Source organism: Petromyzon marinus, chromosome 42 (genome assembly GCF_048934315.1).
Source record: "Petromyzon marinus isolate PM22_M1 ecotype Great Lakes invasive population chromosome 42, UKy_Petmar_22M1.pri1.0, whole genome shotgun sequence".
Taxonomy (NCBI): domain Eukaryota; kingdom Metazoa; phylum Chordata; class Hyperoartia; order Petromyzontiformes; family Petromyzontidae; genus Petromyzon; species Petromyzon marinus.
The window spans coordinates 845,025-864,375 of record NC_133708.1 but is presented as its reverse complement, the minus strand read 5'-3'; the positions used below and the strand labels follow the sequence as shown (position 1 = coordinate 864,375).

At 47.7% G+C, this 19,351-nt stretch overlaps 1 protein-coding gene across 4 annotated transcripts in view; it reads right to left on the bottom strand.

Moving 5' to 3' along the window:
* Window positions 1-19,351, bottom strand: part of RAD54L2 (RAD54 like 2) — a 112,866-nt gene that overhangs the window by 44,282 nt on the left and 49,233 nt on the right. For 3 of the 4 annotated variants that reach the window (XM_032969726.2, XM_032969724.2, XM_032969727.2), the window contains exons 3-8: window positions 11,829-12,042; window positions 11,516-11,628; window positions 10,952-11,029; window positions 10,477-10,748; window positions 6,547-6,729; window positions 5,177-5,346 (exon numbers count right to left, since the gene is read on the bottom strand). In XM_032969726.2, the coding sequence (XP_032825617.2) occupies window positions 5,177-5,346; window positions 6,547-6,729; window positions 10,477-10,748; window positions 10,952-11,029; window positions 11,516-11,628; window positions 11,829-12,042 (1,030 nt within the window). The remainder of the gene's footprint in view (window positions 1-5,176; window positions 5,347-6,546; window positions 6,730-10,476; window positions 10,749-10,951; window positions 11,030-11,515; window positions 11,629-11,828; window positions 12,043-19,351) is intronic. The other variant, XM_032969725.2, reaches the window with a different exon arrangement.

The following is a 19,351-nucleotide window of genomic DNA, read 5'->3' as shown; positions in this document are numbered from 1 at the left end:
ATGAATCCTTGCAGTCACGAAAGCTTTAAATCGAAATATTTAAACACCGCACTAGGTACTCATTTGAGGCTGAGTCGACATAGGGGAGCCCCAGAATTCGTGTCGCCGGGTTTGTAGTGCAGTGCGCTAACCGCTACACTAAAAAACACAACACAAACATATACAGACACACCCACACATCTATTATTCCATGAAGATTCTGCTTGTTCACCTAGCAATGCCTCCCTTCATCCCAAGACTCTTTCCCGTAAAGTCCGTGATCCCAATCGAGAAATTTGGAGGCAATTTTTCAGCACTGGGATGTTTTGACTAAAACTGCATAATCTTCTTTTAGCTATGGGAGTAGGAAAACAGAGAACCCAGAGGAAACCCATGGAGGACAGGGGGAAAACATACAAACTCCACGCAGAAAGGCGCCCGAATCTGGAATTGAACCTGGATCCTTCTTGCTGTGATGCACAAATTATACTACTGCGCTGCCACCCTAAACACGATGTGAAGCTTAACACAGCCATGTGCAAATATACATACACACATACATACACACACACGCATACGAGAACATACACACACATGCATACGAGGTAAACACATGAGCGCATAGGAAAGCTAACACGTGTGGCACACGCATTGCGCAGACACACACACCCACATTCCGCTCTGAAAATAATTATTTTGTAACAAACTTGACGGCGATGTTGATACCTCATTATGCTGAAGATGGTGATGACAGTGATTAAATTTATTGCAATGAAGAGGGGGGTGATGATGATGACAAGGTGTACATGATGGTGTATATGACAGTGATTATGATATTGTTGTACATGATGTTGTATATGATAATGATGATGGCATGGTGTACATTGTTGTATATATAGGCCTTTTTCCAAAATTGATATTAATAATGATTTTGCCGATTTTTTAAATAATAATCGATAAATAAATAAACACCCTCAAACCCACTACCTCCCACAAGCACCAAGCAGCTGGAGGTCGTAAAAGGCCATAAAATAATAAACTCCGGGGCAAAGAGGGGGTGAGAGAACAACCCGCTCCCCTCACACACAACAGGGCCGCCTGGAGATAAGCAATAAAAAGTAATAAACCAACCAAAGAGAAAGGCGGGGGGTAATTCCTAAGGAGGGCTTCAAAGACTAACGTTATTCACCGTAAATTATATTACATCTTGCCGTTTACACGACCTTACAAAAACCAAGGAATGTAAATTCTGGCAGTCAAGAAAGTGAGGGCTTGGGTATATCTCCAGCCTCGGGATATCTCTGACCTCGAGAATAAAAAGCCCGGATCCCTGGATGAAGACAAGGGAGCAAAGGTTAATAAAACCCTTGAAATACTGGAGGTGGCATCTAATGATGACAATGTCAAATCACAAATCTTGGGAAACATAAACCAAAATAATAATGATGCAGTGTTAAACCGAGGGCCAGCCAGAAGAGATGAGGCGAGATAGGTCGATCACGTGACCAAGACACATGTATCTCGGAGAGAAAGAGAGCCTCCCGGCCGCCTTTGTCTTCCAGAAGCACGTGATAAGAATGTGCATACGCAGGCAGAGGGCATCTCCTCTTAAAACAAAAATCAAACACCACGATGGAAACACTACTACAACAAACCTTGAGTCACATCCAGAATCATAACTGCAAGTGGTACTGTATCAAACTATGAGGTAAAAAAAATTTAACTTTCAAAAGCCTCAACACACCCTTTGTGCGAGTCAATAGAATCTCACACCAAGAGGGAAGAGCAGGGGGCAAAGGACTCGACTGGAGGGGACACCCCCCTCCTTCCAGATTAATTAGTGCAGAGGGCGAGACAGAAGGACGCACGCGGGGCAATCTGAAGCATCTGTTTCATTTTGATGGCGGGATGGCTTGAGGAAGGCGACAGGGAACCATGCCTTGATGAAACTAATATTACCTCAATAAAGGACACACACACACACGGACACACGCACAATCCATTCCCCGCAACACAGAGCGAGATCAAAGGGAGATCCGTTCCTTTGTGAGAAGGCGGAGCCAGAGGGAGAAATTTTGGCATAAAAATAGAGACACGCCAGCATTGAATCATCACAGCTACCAGCGGCAGAAGACGGCAACCAACTATCGAAGATGCTCAACCCTCGAAGATAACAGCCAACCACCGACGCAGGAGATCACCACCGACGCAGAAGAAGACTCAACAAACTCACCCAGGATGGCGAGGCTCGCTGTTTAGCGACATGCTACGCCGTGCGAATTCAGCGCCATCAGAAGAAGTATCGCTCAAACAGCATTCCGCTCTGAACATCAGCTCACAAGAGCACTGCAGTTCGAGCTAAGCTGACAAGAATTCCAGCATCATACACCAGAGAGGACGGAAAGCGCCAAACGTCGACCAAGTCTGCCATCAATGAACGGAAGCATCGTTCATCGCCAGAGAGCCGGGGAAGGAGAGAGCACGCCGCAGCGCCACCAAGCGCCACCAAGCAAGAGTGTCAACTGCCAGCGGACGAGCTGCGGCGCTATCTGACGATGGGATCATCGCGCCCGACGGCGAGCGTCGTGCCAACTCGTCCAACCAGCTGTGGACCGAACTCTGGCTGCCCGTGTGAAAGAAGGAGAACCCAGCTATCCGTATGACACTGCCACACATTACACCGCATCACCTGGCGTCTTCTTGACGCAAAGAATTGATCAAGAACACATTTCCACTCCACCCATACCATCCCCACAACACATACACGAATCATTAGTAAGAAGACGAATTATAAAGTGCATGAACCATCAGCTGGCCGTGAAGGCATCGCGGCTCATCGAGTGATAACAATATGTCGTTTATAAGTACATTCATTTTTTTTGTTTATTTTTTTTTGTTTTTCTTACGTGATTTTACTTCCATCGCATAAATTACCAATAGATTTATCGATACAAACTAAACATTTGAAACCTTCGCCACGATTTTATACGCTCACAGAGAGAAATCGTGTTAAACCTGTTTCTTTATCATGTAATCTTGTCCACGAATTAATTAAAACTTAGCCAAAGATAAGAATCTCCCGTGGGACAACGCGCACACCATCGCACACTTATTCCAGGACATTTAGTTAATTATATAATCTTGCCGATGAATCTATTAACGTATACTTTTGCCTTTGGGGTAGAACAATTTGTTTTTATTGCCTTTCGTGAATATCGTCGCATTAATTTTTAAGGACTTTTTATTCCTATTTGCCGTATATGCCGTGTTACTCTGAGGAAGTAATCAATTGATCTGTTACCCAATTAACAACGTGACCATTGAGGGTTAAATGTATGGATCAATGAGGGGTTCTTCTCCTGGAGTACTGTGTTGACAATTTCAAGCATAATAATTCGCATATTAGAGTGTTAAGGTTTTTGTTTAGAATATCGTTGCATGCCAGTTTTAAAGACTCTCCCTATCACCAACTAAGCTCGTGTTACGCAGTGGAAGTAATCGCATGTGCGGTTGCCAAAGTGAAACAACGCAACCATTGATGGTTAAAAGTACTGCTCACTGAGGGAAAACTCCCCGATGGTACCGGGGGTAATTCCAAGCATAATAATTTGCATATTAGAGTGTTAAGGTTTTTATATTCTTGGTTCTTTCGGTAAAGTCACGTTGAAGAGAAACAATAAAATAATAAAATATATATAAAACAATAAAATTATCACAACGTTTCGACTGTAACACAACTAGTCATCATCAGGTGTGAAAACCAACGGCAAGAAACATTTGAAAGAAGTGGCGGTTTGTATTTATTTATTTATAAACGTTAGCACCACGGACAGCGATTTGTCAGTTTGTTTTAAAGGACGAGTCCATCTAAGTTGCCTCTGTGGTAGTAGTTACATTGGAGAAACCAAACGACATGTCTCGGACCGCATTCGTGAACACAAAGCAGACCTTAAACATGGTAGGACCAACACCTCGGCCGTGGCAGATCACTGTTATAATTCAGTAGGCTCACATGACATTGACTGCTCCAAGACAGAGGTTCTTTGCAAGCCATCGGGCTACCATGAGAGATTTGTTCATGAGGCTATCCACATATACAAACACAGAGACAATTTCAACCGAGAAGATGGATTCTGGCTTAGCAATCATTGGAAGGATTTGATAAACCATTTCGGGTCTTAATTGATTGTTCACGCTTACGGTGGTTTTCAGACAGCATACATTAATTTTTCGTCTCCCCCCTCCTCTTTTCCGAACATAGATGGACTCGTCCTTAAAAACAAACTGACAAATCGCTGTCCGTGGTGCTAACGTTAAAAAATAAATAAATACAAACCGCCACTTCTTTCAAATGTTTCTTTGCCGTTGGTTTTCACACCTGATGATGACTGTTACAGTCGAAACGTCGTGATAATTTTATTGTTTTATATATATTTTATTATTTTATTGTTTCCCTTCAACGTGACTTTACCGAAAGAACCAAGAATATGAATTATTGCAGTCACGAAAGCTTTAAATCATGTTAAGGTTTTGTTAGAAATTAAAGTTGCTTAACACAGAAGTGTTTGAGTGTTTCTTTCCTGAGTTCATGCATAATAATCTTAATTATAAGAACTGTATCCTGCGTTGAGATTTGAATTTGGAGACCTGACATAACACACGAATACATAATCAGTAAATGTTAAAGCGAGAATAATTGTATTATACCGATCGATAATACGAACCTAGACAACGAAGCCGAGTTTAATCTGGCATACAGCACACCTGCATAACTTCACACGATTAATTGTACGATCGTGATTGATAATACTACTCTCGACAACGAGGTTTAGCCTAATTATCATAACTGCATGCATTAGCATAACCGTACACATTCGCATAGATTAATACAATTATCTCTCGAATCAGCATACTTTATGCGCATAATTACATAAATTAACATAATTTCGGATAATTATGCAGTTTTAATAAAAATGTCATTAAAATTGTATTATTTTCATCAAATTTTCATACCCGGCATATACAACAACATGATAGTGATGAAGACAACATTGTGTACATAATGGTGTATATGATAGTGATGATGATAACATGGTGTACAAGATGGTGTATATAATAGTGATGGTGACACCGTGTACCCGATGTGTATAGGAGGGCGAGGGTGGTGGTGGCGATGGTGGGGATGACGAGGGCTCACTTGTGGTCATCGTTGAGGATGTGAACAGCAAATGTGCGCGGCTGTGCTTCCTCCGTGGCGTCGCCCGGGTTCCCAGTGGCCTGCCCCGTGCCACCTTGCCCTGTGCCACGGTGCCCCGCCGGGGGCAGCCAGTGATTGAACTCAGCCAGCCAATTTTGCAGAGTGTTCACCTGCACACAAGTCACGTTGCCTTCATTAGGGTCACGCTGGCGTTAAGAGTCACACTGCCATTCGGGTCACCCTGACATGGAGGTCGCGCTGGCATTAGGGTCACGTGGCATGAGGGTCACAAAGAATTGAGGGTCACCCTGACATGAGCATCATGTTGGCATTCGGGTCACCCTGACATGAGGATCACGCTGCCATTAGTGTCATGCTGGCATTAGGGTCATGCTGGCATGAGATTCACAGTAGCATTAGCATCACGCTGGCATGAGGATCACACTGGCATGAGATTCACAGTAGCATTAGCGTCACGCTGGCATGAGGGTCACGCTGGCATGAGGGTCCCACTGGCATGAGGGTCACGCTAGCATGAGAGTCACGCTGGCATGAGAGTCACGCTGGCATGAGGGTCGCGCTGGCATGAGGGTCGCGCTGGCATGAGAGTCACGCTAGCATGAGGGTGACGCTGGCATTAGGGTCACGCTGGCATGAGGGTCACGCTGGCATGAGGGTCCCACTGGCATGAGAGTCGCGCTGGCATGAGGGTCACGCTGGCATGAGAGTCACGCTGGCATGAGGGTCACGCTGGTATGAGAGTCACGCTTCAATTACTTTCAAGTGATGTGACTTTCAAGAAGTTTCCAGTGACATCTAATTGGCGTCGCTTCTGCACAAGCCGTATTCCTCTTCGGCAACGTTTCAGATTCACGTGCCACAGCCGGGGGAGAACAGAAACTGGGGATGGATATCTACACGATAGAGCAGCTTGTTTTTGTCTGTTTAAGGACGCAACACAAAGAAGTGAAAAAGAAAGCTCCACAGTGCTGCTGCACTAAATGAAATATAAACTATAAAACTAAACTATTTGTATTTTGCCAGGTAGGGCCCAATGAGCTATACAGCTCTGTTTAAAAAGCGTCCTGGCCACAAATGATAGCTCAAGTGGCTTATGGTGTAGATATTTATAGCAGCCAATACTCCAAACGCATGTTTCTAAATGAGAAAAACAGGAGGGCCTAGAGAAAATGCCATGCAGTCAGGGGAAGAACATGCAAACTCCAAAAATACAGCAGGGTCTAGATCTAACACATGACCTCCTGTATACCAAGCGAGGTAGTTAACTTCTCGCCAGCGTGGCGCCCCGGTGAATGTGAGCCGTCGACGGCGGCGGCCATGAGGGCCGGCACTGGGCGTGCGGCGCTCACCGGCACGATGGCCAGCACGGTGCGCGCGTCCGTGTGGCGGAAGAGCACATCGATGAAGGAGATGAGCTGCAGCGTCTTGCCCAGCCCCATGCTGTGGGCCAGGATGCAGCCGAAGCCGCTGGTGGTGCTGTAGCGCTCCTGAGACTCCACGAGGTTGTCGTACAGGAAGCGGATCCCTCCGATCTGCACCCGCACGGCAGGGACCAGGTCGGGAGAGTGGGAGAGATGAGGGGACGTGCACATGGACGTCGGGACTTATCCGTTTACTGCTTTATCCATGAAAGCCACGATGAGTCGAAGGACTCTTTTTCAGGAGGGGCCTGCTAAATTGGGTTTTCAGCCAATTAACCCTTTCCCATTCCGAGACGACCGCAAGTTGCAGGGTGTGGGGCTCCAAGGTTCACCGCTGAACCTTGGAACGCGCAAGGGGCTAGCGTTAATTTTATTTAGAGAGGCGTAGCGCCGTTGTTTTTAAAGACGTCGTACTCACCGCAGAGACCGCACTCTACGATAGCTGGTGCCAAACTGTGCCACATGCCCTCCAGCATGGCCTTGTGGGAGCATCGGTACCGATAAAGTTATCTTATTTTAGTTTTTCTTCCGGTTCCGTTCCATACATCATCAGAACAGGAAAGGGTTAACAAGTGTTTACAAGTGGGAGGAAACCAGAGCACTTGGAGGAAAAAAAACGCACACAAAGGGGCAACGCTCTATCCCTCGTACAGATAGAAAGAGATGACGATTATAGTCCACTTGCTCCCTGAGAGCCACGGTATGGCACCTCGATGCCCACAGGAAGGGAGCTTCGCAACGTTGGTGCGATGATGTGCCAACCCTCGCTGCCTCCACAGTGCTGGATTTTACAGGCCACGGGCACAGCCACTATCGCCCGGACACAACAGATTTACAAACAAATCCGTGAAATTGTGGTGGCAGCGGGAAGGGAAAACTCACGGATGCACCGAACCACGTGGTCGAGAGATTCAGTGCGCCTTACCTGGTAAAATGCAAAGTTTAGTTTGGTTTACTATATCCCTATATACAGTGAGGGAAAAAAAGTATTTGATCCCCTGCTGATTTTGTACGTTTGCCCACTGACAAATAAATGATCAGTCTATAATTTTAATGGTAGGTTTATTTGAACAGTGAGAGACAGAATAACAACAAAATCCAGACAAATGCATGTTAAAAATGTTATAAATTGATTTGCAATTTAATGAGGGATATAAGTATTTGACCCCCTCTCAATCAGAAAGATTTCTGGCTCCCAGGTGTCTTTTATACAGGTAACGAGCTGAGATTAGGAGCACACTCTTAAAGGGAGTGCTCCTAATCTCAGTTTGTTACCTGTGTAAAAGACACCTGTCCACAGAAGCAAATCAATAAATCAGATTCCAAACTCTCCACCATGGCCAAGACCAAAGAGCTCTCCAAGAATGTCAGGGACAAGATTGTAGACCTACACAAGGCTGGAATGGGCTACAAGACCATTGCCAAGCAGCTTGGTGAGAAGGGGACAACAGTTGGTGCGATTATTCACAAATGGAAGAAACACAAAAGAACTGTCAATCTCCCTTGGCCTGGGGCTCCATGCAAGATCTCACCTCGTGGAGTTGCAAGATAATGATAACGGTGAGGAATCAGCCCAGAACTACACGGGAGGATCTTATCAATGATCTCAAGGCAGCTGGGACCATAGTCACCAAGAAAACAATTGGTAACACACTACGCTGTGAAGGACTAAAATCCTGCAGCACCCACAAGGTCCCCCTGCTCAAGAAAGCACATATACATGCCCGTCTCAAGTTTGCCAATGAACATCTGAATGATGCAGAGGACAACTGGGTGAAAGTGTTGTGGTCAGATGAGACCAAAATGGAGCTCTTTGGCATCAACTCAACTCGCCATGTTTGGAGGAGGAGGAATGCTGCCTATGACCCCAAGACCACCATCCCCACCATTATGAGACCTCCTTTGCCAGAAACAAGATATAGGAATAGGTTTTACCCTTTTAACTGGCACAAAAACTGATACCTTTATTCAAGGCATCATGTTTGCAATGACCACAACACAAGCAGTCAAAACGCCTTTTGGCGTCTTCTGGTCCAACACCAATGGAGACTAGGCTCTAAGAAAAGCTGTCTCGGGTGTGGACCAATCAAATTCAAGGACAGTGCATATTATTAGAGTTGTCTTTTTTGTTTGCATTTTGACTGCTTGTGTTGTGGTCATTGCAAACATGATGCCTTGAATAAAGGTGTCAGTTTTTGTGCCAGTTAAAAGGGTAAAACCTATTCCTATATCTTGTTTCTGGCAAAGGAGGTCTCATAATGTTAATGCTCACCCCGAGCCCTCAATACTCTGATAGTGCGCTGTTTTTGAGTTGTACGCCTTTTGGCGTCTTCTGGTCCAACACCAATGGAGACTAGGCTCTAAGAAAAGCTCTCTCGGGTGTGGACCAATCAAATTCAAGGACAGTGCATATTATTATCAGAGTTGTCTTTTTTGTTTGCATTTTGACTGCTTGTGTTGTGGTCATTGCAAACATGATGCCTTGAATAAAGGTGTCAGTTTTTGTGCCAGTTAAAAGGGTAAAACCTGTTCCTACCATCCCCACCGTCAAACATGGAGGTGGAAACGTTATGCTTTGGGGCTGTTTTTCTGCTAAGGGGACAGAACAACTTCACCGCATCAAAGGGACGATGGACGGGGCCATGTACCGTCAAATCTTGGGTGAGAACCTCCTTCCCTCAGCCAGGGCATTGATAATGGGTCGTGGATGGGTATTCCAGCATGACAATGACACAAAACACACGGCCAAGACAACAAAGGAGTGGCTCAAGAAGAATCACATTAAAGTCCTGGAGTGGCCTAGCCAGTCTCCAGACCTTAATCCCATAGAAAATCTTGTGGAGGGAGCTGAAGGTTCGAGTTGCCAAACGTCAGCCTCGAAACATTAATGACTTGGAGAAGATCTGCAAAGAGGAGTGGGACAAAATCCCTCTTGAGATGTGTGCAAACCTGGTGGCCAACTACAAGAAACGTCTGACCTCTGTGACTGGCAACAAGGGTTTTGCCACCAAGTACTAAGTCATGTTTTGCAGAGGGGTCAAATACTTATTTCCCTCAATAAAATGCAAATCAATTTATAACATTTTTGACATGCGTTTTTCTGGATTTTTTGTTGTTGTTATTCTGTCTCTCACTGTTCAAATAAACCTACCATTAAAATTATAGACTGATAATTTCTTTGACAGTGGGCAAACGTACAACATCAGCAGGGGATCAAATACTCACTATCTGTTTAATGTTTATATTTCTGTGCCTTAGTTTTGTAATTCTCGCTGCAGGGAATTTAATATTTAGTGTTGATTTAACGTTGATTTATGTTTGTTTTTTAATTTAGATTGCTATGAACTTCATTGCTGTAGTTTGCTTTGCTTTAGTCATTTAGGTGATCCAGGCCACTCCTTCAAACGAGACTCACCCTGGTCCCGTTAACTCTCACCTGGTTAAAAGAAGTCTACTTGAACTAGAACTCTCTTCCCTCGTCTCTCCTTCCTCGTGTCGCCATCCCTCCCTCCGTGTGTCTCTCTCCCAGTGTGTCTCTCTGTCTCTCTGTCCCTCTATCTGCTTCTCTTTCTCTCTCTCCCCATGTCTGTGTCTCTCTATCTCCCCGTGTCCTTCTCTCACTCTCGCCTCGTCTGGCGATCTTTCCCCATGTGTCTCTCTCCCTGTGTCTGCCTGCCCTTGTCTCTCTCTCTCTCCGTGTCTGTCCCTCTCTTCCCATGTCTGTCCCACTCGCCCCTTGTCTCTCTCGCGATGATTCGCGCACATGCGTGGCCGTTTGCGCGTTGACGACCCCGCGCGAGAGCGGGGGGGGGGGGGGGGGTTGGGGGGTGGGGAGAAGGTACGAGGCTGGCGCGGCACCTGGTGCGGCTTGACGACGCGCGCCAGCTGGGGCGCCATGAAGATGTCGGGCTCGTCGGGAGGGCGGTTGACGTTGACGAGCACGCGCCCCGCCGCGTCGGGCTGGTTGCGAGCGTCGTTGCAGTGCGAGCCCAGAGCCGCCGCCGATGCAGCGGCCGCCGCCGCCTCCGCCTCGGCGTCGTCCGCCCCGGCCTCGTCGGCGCTGGAGCCGCTCGACTCGGAGCCGATCACGTGCACAGCCTCGTCCTCCGAGCTCAGCTCGATCACGTCGCCTGCAGACGCAGGGCGCTATGAGCATTGTGTGCAGCGTGCGTGCCGTGTACACGGGGTGCTGTGCAGCGTGTGATGTGCGTGCGTGCGGCGTGTTGTATGCGAGAGGTGTGCATACTAGTGTGTGTGTGTGTGTGGTGTGTGGTGTGCTGGTGGTGATACACGTGCGGTGGTGTGTGCTTTGACAGGCTGTGTTATGTCTCACCATGGCTGGGCGCGTCATCCTCACTGCTGCTCACGCAGATAACCTCGCTCTCCCGCGTGCCCTCTTCCAAGGCCGAGCCTGCACCAGCACACACGGCCGCCCGGCAGCACGGCCCAAGTTAACAACCCCTGCCTGAGCTGTCTTCACTCTACAGTGGGGTCTCGCGTGGGGTCTAGAGTGGAGTCGAAAGTAGGATATATGTTGGGGTATATATAGTGGGATACTGCTGGCTGGGCTTGTGTGGGGCCTACAGTGGGGTCTACAGTGGGGTCTACAGTGGGGTCTACAGTGGGGTCTACAGTGGGGTCTACAGTGGGTCTACAGTGGGGTCTATAGTGGGTCTACAGTGGGGTCTACAGTGGGGTCTACAGTGGGGTCTACAGTGGGGTCTACAGTGGGTCTACAGTGGGGTCTATAGTGGGTCTACAGTGGGGTCTACAGTGGGGTCTACAGTGGGTCTACAGTGGGGTCTACAGTGGGTCTACAGTGGGTCTACAGTGGGGTCTACAATGGGTCTACAGTGGGTCTACAGTGGGGTCTACAGTGGGGTCTATAGTGGGGTACCGTCGGGCTGGCTGGACTTGTAGGCCGTCTGCTCGAGTCTCTTGCGCCGCTCCAGCTCCTCCAGCTGAGCGGCGAGAGTGTCGGCCTCAAGCTGCTCCGGACGAAGGAGCTTCCTAGAGCGGCAGCACCACCACCGCCACATCAACACCACAACCATAGCACGGCCACAGCCACATCAACACACCCACCACATTAACACCACAACCACAACACAACCACAGCTACATCAACACCACAACCACCTCAACACAGGGCGTGTGTGGAGTGTGCGGGGAGTGTGCGGGGGTGTGCAGGGCGAGTGCGTGCTAGGCACCGAATGTTTCTCCGCATGTGGCCGGAGCGAGTGGAACTCTTCTGCCTCTTCCTGGCGATGGCCGTGCCACGTGGGGTCCCCAGTGCCGCTGCACGGTCCGCCCGCTTCCTGGAGGGCACCGCGCTGGCGGCCGGATCCTTGGGCGGCCGCCCCTCGCCCCCCGCCTCTTCCTCCTCCTCCTCGCCCCCACCCGCGGAATCCCCATCGCCCTCTGCTGAACGCACACACGACAGAGAAACGGATGAGAGTGTCGTCGCAGTCACCTCCGCCATTCTCAATGACAACGTCGCCATCTGCACAGCTGACAAGTCCTCGCTCTGCACGACCGTCTCCATCACCCTGCACGTGTGACACACACGTAGGAGGCACGCACACGAGACAATCTCCTGGCTCCCCCTCGACTCACGGACACCCGGCAACCTTGCATTCATCACGGAGGTGGAAGGAAATTGGCGAACGCCCCTTTCATAATAAAGGTTTTTGGGTTCGATTGCGTTATTTATAAATGCGTCGTAACCCTCCACCACCCGACACGGCCAATCAGCAAAAAAGTGTCACGTTTACAAAAGACAAATAATTCACTACGTTAGCCCACCGGTGTGTTGAAGAGTGAATCCACAACATTTACAGTTTGAGTACGACGTTTCGCTGGTAATTACATCCAGCATCATCGGGCAATTCGCCAGAATGGTAAAGCCCTCACTTGCTACCGGTCTTAAATAGAGCAGCAGGGTGACGTCATCATTTAACTCATTCACCAATGGGCTAAAGTAGTGAACTATTTGTCTTTTGTCAACGTCACACTTTTTTTCTGATTGGCCGTTTCGGGTGGTGGAGGGTTACGACGCATTTATAAATAACGAGATCGAACCCAAAAACCTTTATTATGAACTAGCTGTACTACCCGGCTTCGCCCGGGACTTGGATTCGCACAGGTCTCTGCTGGGATCGTTGCGCAGCGGGCGAATCGCTACGTAGTCCCCCCCCCCCCCCCCCCACACACACAGGATAAAGACAAAATCCCCCGTGTAGCCTGTAGGGGGCAAGTGCTGTTAGTGAGCACCTATGAAGGCCGGCACGGCACACGAGGGGGTGGGTGACAGCAGCACGCCCGGCCGCCTTTGTCTCCCCAGTGGCAATGTTCACACACCACAGCAGTTACTCGTTTGAGGCTGAGTCGACCTAGGGGAGGCCCAGAAGCGGTTGAAATAATCGTCACTGGTGGTGGCCGTGAGCGGGAATCGAACTCGGGTCGCCGGGTTCGTAACGCGGCACGCTAACCACTCCACTACAATTCGTTACGCTTCCACGTGCGCGGGTCACGTGACAGATTTGACGTCAAAGCTCACTTGCCGTGCAAAAAATATATGCATTATTAAGCTCCCCCCCCCCCCCCAAAAAAAAGGTGTATTTTCATAATTTTTGCATGGTGCACAGTCTGGAAAGTACCCACATGGCAAATTTGCAGTTTGTTGCATGTCGGGAAGTACGCTAAACATTTTTAACAGACACACATATTCACAACTTTGCCTTTTATATATATGGAGATAATATTGGTCGCGAAAGCCTACATGTTAAACGAACGCCCCTTTGTTTGACTTTTCTTACCAGGTAAGGCCCACTGAGCTATGAAGCCACCTGGCTATCACAAAATGTGTGGAAATTTATAGCAGCCAAATACTCGTGATGTTGATTATAAATGTGGAGGGAAAAACCTGAAGACCCGGAAAAAAATCCACACGACCACGGGGAGAGAGACACGCAAACTCCAAATATACAAGAGCTGTCAGGGTAGGGATGGAACCCACATCCTCCTGCACACCAGGCGAGGGATTTACATCTCGCCACCATATTGAGCGCAAACCTCAGGGTAGAAGAGAACTCGCCGCTGGTGTGAACCTGCACGAGAAACCACACCGCCACCATCGCCACGCGCAAACAGCAGTGGCCTCCCCCCGCGTGCGGATGCTCATGCACCGGACAACGAGAGTGGCGTCTGATGAAGAGCGCTTTGAGGTTCTTAGAGGTAACATGTTGCAGCAAGCATTGCAAAATAATGGACACAGCCAACAACAACAGATTAAGTGCCTCTCGCGAAGCAGGTCCCAACATTTTAGAGCGTGCGGGACCCCCTTTTCAACCACCAGACATTTTGCGGACTAACACACGCCGCGATTTGTTCTGTTTACACTCCCGTTATATACATGGAAATCGAACGTGCAAGACAAAGTAATACTACGCTGCTTGTGCCCCTCTATCACTGACCCCCAACATCACCGGAATCTGCCAGAAACTTCCCTCGGGCAAAAAGGAAATGGGAAAAAAACAACAAGCGACGACAAACCTGCCGAATGGAGCCGGCGAGGAATCCCCCCCCCCCCACCTCCGGTGAGGGAGCTCGCGTCCGAGCTCCCAATTCCAAATGGCTCGCATGGCGGAGCCTAAACAGACTGAAGAGAGTAAGTCTCGGCAGATGCAACTCTCTCGTGATATCACAGGGGTGGGGTGGCTTCAACGCCACCGACCGACGTGTTTATCAGGGGCAGCACACCACGTGGATCATCTCTTGAGATGCCCTGCAGCAACCATAATGCACTTCCTCAAGATTTGGCAAAATGTTCAACACCACAGAAGCGGTGGCCTGTGCAGAGTATTGAGAAAAGACCGCATAGGAGAAACGACGACGAAAAAGGGAATCAATTGTAATGTACGCACCTTAAATTGTGAACTTCTTATTAAATGACCTCAACAAATACATTCGTGGGGCATAGCAGTACATGTGCGAGAATGTGTTTATACTGAGTAACTCGTTTAATGAGAAGCCGTTTGGCACTCGGGCTCAGGCGAAAAGAAATTGTGGATCAGTTGTGGCGGTCGCAGACTCCAGGATTCTGTTTTCTACTCCTCTAAAGAGCCTCGGCAACATAGTCGACCAGAATATGTCGCTTGATCACCACGTCCAAAATATTGTAAGGTCCTGCAAATTTCACATCAGGTTTCTACGGATTTCGGGCACTATTGAGTCGTGACATAGCCAACACGATGGTGTGTAGCATAATATCGACAAGGCTCAATTATTGCAAATCACTACTCTACGGGACGTCTGGCAAAAACATTAGCAAGGTGCAGCCTGTACAAAATTATTTTGGCATGTGTCGTGAAGGGTACTGTAAGATCCGGCCATGTCTGTCCAGTGATCGCCGAGCTGCACGGGTTTCTGTTTGCTGAATAAATACACTGTTATAAGGTCGGCACTCATTACGCACAAAGTGTTTGCCACAAATGATCCACGATACCTTGCTGATCTCGTCAAGGAGCATAAACTATCATGCAAACTACGGTCATCTTCGCAGCAGCGGCTTTTGGCGAACCATTGATCAAAGGCGGTCACCATATCGCACGCTTTCAGATGCGCTTCTGCAGCCATCTGGAACACTCTTCCTTCCGATATTAGGAAGCCACTGGAGCTATACACTTTTAAATCTAGACTGAAAGCTAATTTATTTAAACTGATTTTTGCGTTTAATTTGTTGTCCTTCGCCAACACCTCCGATTAGTAAGGCTGGCTATTTAGATAAATACATCCACAACATAGATACAAAAAAATCTGAAAGATTTGGAAATGAATAGTAGTTCGATGGAACAAGTTGACGGCACCACATATCTCATTTCTTGATCATATCTTGCCGTGAATATGGAACAGAGTCATGGCTTTTTCCGTTTAGGTTACGTCTATTTTAGGTGGCTTAAAACATCTGCCAAATATGCCAACTTAACTAACCGGGGAAAAAAAAAACACCGAAGTGATGTGAAAACTCAAACTTAAAGCCCGAGTAGAAATAAATCCTCATTTCGTCACGCAACTCCTGCAACCTCTGATTAGCACGGTTGGCTACGTAAGGTGCAAAAGAAGTTCAACAAATATACATACATAAAGTGTAGACAAATGCATATGGTTATAAGTTAACATACATTTTAAATAAATATAAATAGATTAAATGTATCAAAGATGGATTAAAAGTTGCTGATCCAAGGCCTCTTGGGGTGAGCAGTGGTGGAATGATGCAGACGAAGGGGCAGGATCGCCTGCCCCTTCTTCTTCATCTGACGATGAAGCTGGAGCCACAGAAAGGTTCACCAGAGGAAGCTGCCTCTCTGCCGGCTTGATTGCAGAACGTTTAAAAAGTTCAACATACATAGAAAACAGGCGTGTGAGTACCTCGCCTCAAAAAAGCCAGTGGACTTGAGTATGCAAGAGAAGTGGTTGACGGTGGTCCGTCCCTACCCATCTCGTCACGTAGAGTCGCAAATTATTATTGAATTCAAAGGATTCCTCCAATGCCGTCTGCATGTCAGTGGGCATTTTCCATGTATCTAGTGCCTCCCTGTGGATGCTACAGTGGATGGATATTGCTCAATGGTGCCAACAACTTTAACACGAGGAACAGCTCTGGCCTGTCACAGCATGAGCCCCCTGTCAGTGCTAATTCCGACGCATTTTTGACCATCAATATCACTCTCAAAAATGGTCTTTGCTCTCCATTGAATTCATACCACAAGGAGGTTTGAACGTGTTGCAACATCAGTTGATTCATCCATTTGTGGAGCACAGAAAGCGACTTTTGCGCGTATTCGCCATCAGCTTGTTCCTTCACGTTCTGGGCCATCTCTCCAATTCTACGTTGAACTGTACTCTCTGACAGGGAGATTTACATTCGTTTGCTTGCAAGCCTCCTCTCCTCGCACGGTACTCACCATTTCCTTTGCCGCCAGTAACAATACAGTCATACCTCGGTATAGGACCGCTTTAGAACACGTCGAATTTTGTATCGTTGTCTTTTGACGAGAAAAAAATGTCTTGGGATACGACGTCTTGCTTGGGATACGACGCGCTTGAAAGAACTCGTATGGGTCGGGATGATTCACCGCGTCCCCGCGTATACCCCATTCACAACTGAAACAAAGCGCCACTCCTCAGTCTGCCTGTACAGTAGATCTCGTTCAGTGCACAACCCTTGCTATAACTCTGTGAATTTTCACATCTCCTCCTCCTCCCCTTCCTCACCTCCATCCTCGTAGGCTATCAACTCCTCTCAGCAAGGTAAAGTGATGTTAAATTTTATTTTTATTTCACTTTGCTTGTGCTGCAAGTTTAACTTTGCAATCCCACCGCCACTTTGTTCATTTGCAGCTTCTTTCCTCTTTAAGCGTCCCTGTTCGAATCCACCGGGTTCATTATTAATTTTCTCCGCTACCTTTCACTTTGCGTTGCTACTCTGTAAGTACGACGGGTGTATGACGCATTCGCGTCGCACACTGGCGCCAAAGACCTAAATAAAAACAATAAAAAATAATACTATACAAGCTTACAGCAAACCCTCGCCCACCACAGAATACACGGTTTATTATAATTTACCAACCGCGGCCTGAAAGTGTTGAGTATCCACGGGTAAGCACGGATCCGCAACACGCATATATACATTTCGCGGGGCCGCGGTTCTCCTCTGCACCACCACGCCACCCGTGGCCACCCGTGGTGCCGAGTAGCTCATCAGTTTTCTTGGGGGTCTACATTGTTGCGATTCTCGCAGCGCACAGGCCACGTCACTAGTGTTGCTGGTGGTGCTTCGAAAAGTGTCCTATATGCCACCGCGTGACCATAAGCGATACTGGCTGATTCATGCACTGCTGATCCAGCCAGCAGCGCCACTGTGCACCTGCCGCCACCGTGCCTGCCTCTGCCTGCCTCCATGCCTGCCCACGTGCCTGCCCCCGTGCCTACCCAATCAACGTTCTTGATGACCCGGAGGAAGAGGGGGAGGGTGGGCTGCGCCCCTCCTCCTTCTGACCACCCCTTTCCCCATCCTCTCATTGTCATCATCATGGACTTCTATCCCCAATATTAAAAGTATGTAAAGTTAATGTAATTTTTATTCATGTTTTATGTTATTGTGTAATGTACTGTATTTTAGTCAGTGTTTAGTGACTAAACAGGCAACTTGGTTAATCTATGACGAGTCTGACTGCGACCATGGTTGCCTAACCCCCCATTTCCCAAATGCCCCCTGTATTTTACCACACGCGGATTTACCTACCGCAGCCTTTTCCATGAGCCTAACCCCCGCGGTTGGCGAGGGATCGCTGTACTAGTCAAATAAAGTACAGAAGGTTTTAGAAACTCTGTCAAATTATCTTTTTAATCTGACACTGTACATTTCCTTGGTGAGGATGTTATTATTTATATTTTCTAAGGACCCCCCCACTGTAGTAGCCTCCCGGACCACCAGGGGTATGTGGACCACAGGCTGTGTGGTCCCCGCACCCCAAATGGTCCGAGGCGGTCTGTTGGCTGACACAAATGCAGGTTGATCTGGAAATAATGATCATTTTTACACCTTTTGTTTTGGAAAGCGTGCGCGGGAAGGAACAGCAGAGACGCACCACTCATGTGGGCAATGCATCTGCCGTGGCGGGCCACGAAGCGAGCAGTGCCAGGGGGTGGACACGCAGTGGACTCGGATCAAGTAGACGTGCCCATACAAGGCCGGTTTTGACTGGCAGTGGGTGATCAAGGGGTAACCCATCGAGATAGAGAGAAATATAAAATACAAACTTCAACGGAGAAGATCACTATAAACTAACTGGTGCTCAGTGCCATGTGATCAACAAGTAAATATATATATACAATATACCATAAACCAAAATCTAACACAAATCAAGAGGAACAACACAACTAATAGACACACACATTACTGGACAAGTCAATTATGAAATAATGCGACTCGATAAGCACACAATCAGCAATGCCTTGCAAGCGCACAACAACAAGTCCATTGAAACACGGACTTCTCTGAACAACAAAAGCAAATAATTAACAGGTTAAAAGCGACTCGCCCCAAATTACAAAATATTGAGAATTAGCCACACTCTGGCAGTCGGTGATGTCACGGAAGTCACTTTAAGAGCACAGGTAGAGCGGTAGGGAGCCTCCTTGCTCCATCTCCGAGCTCGCGACCTGACAAAGCTCAGGAGAGCAGTCCGAGCCAAACGCTGCCATATCACATTGATGTTGAATTTCAGTCGTGAAAAGCCTCGAGCCACCGCCAAGTGACGAGGAGGACCAGGAGCAGGAGAAGGAGCTTCATTGGTCCGGATTTGATCAAATTATTGGCACGAGTATAAATAATGTCTCGTGTAAATGTGGTGGTGGAGGGTTAACAACGTGAATGTTGGAATAAACCGTGCCAACGTGTGGCCTAGTTAAATATAACAACACGCGCCTGGCTGTTCCGCACGTGGAGCTCCATTTCTTATTTATTTAAAATATAACTTGTGCTATTCAAAGACATCAAATAAAGAGCAGAGACTCCGCTCACATTCAGGAGACTGAGGCGTGTGGTGCTGGAAGAAACACACCTCCCTTTATGCTTCAATATCACAGCGCTTACAATTAATCCTCATCAGACTGCCATCCTAATTCAGAGCTACAGAGGTTAATCTCCCTTGCACGCGCGACGTTCAAT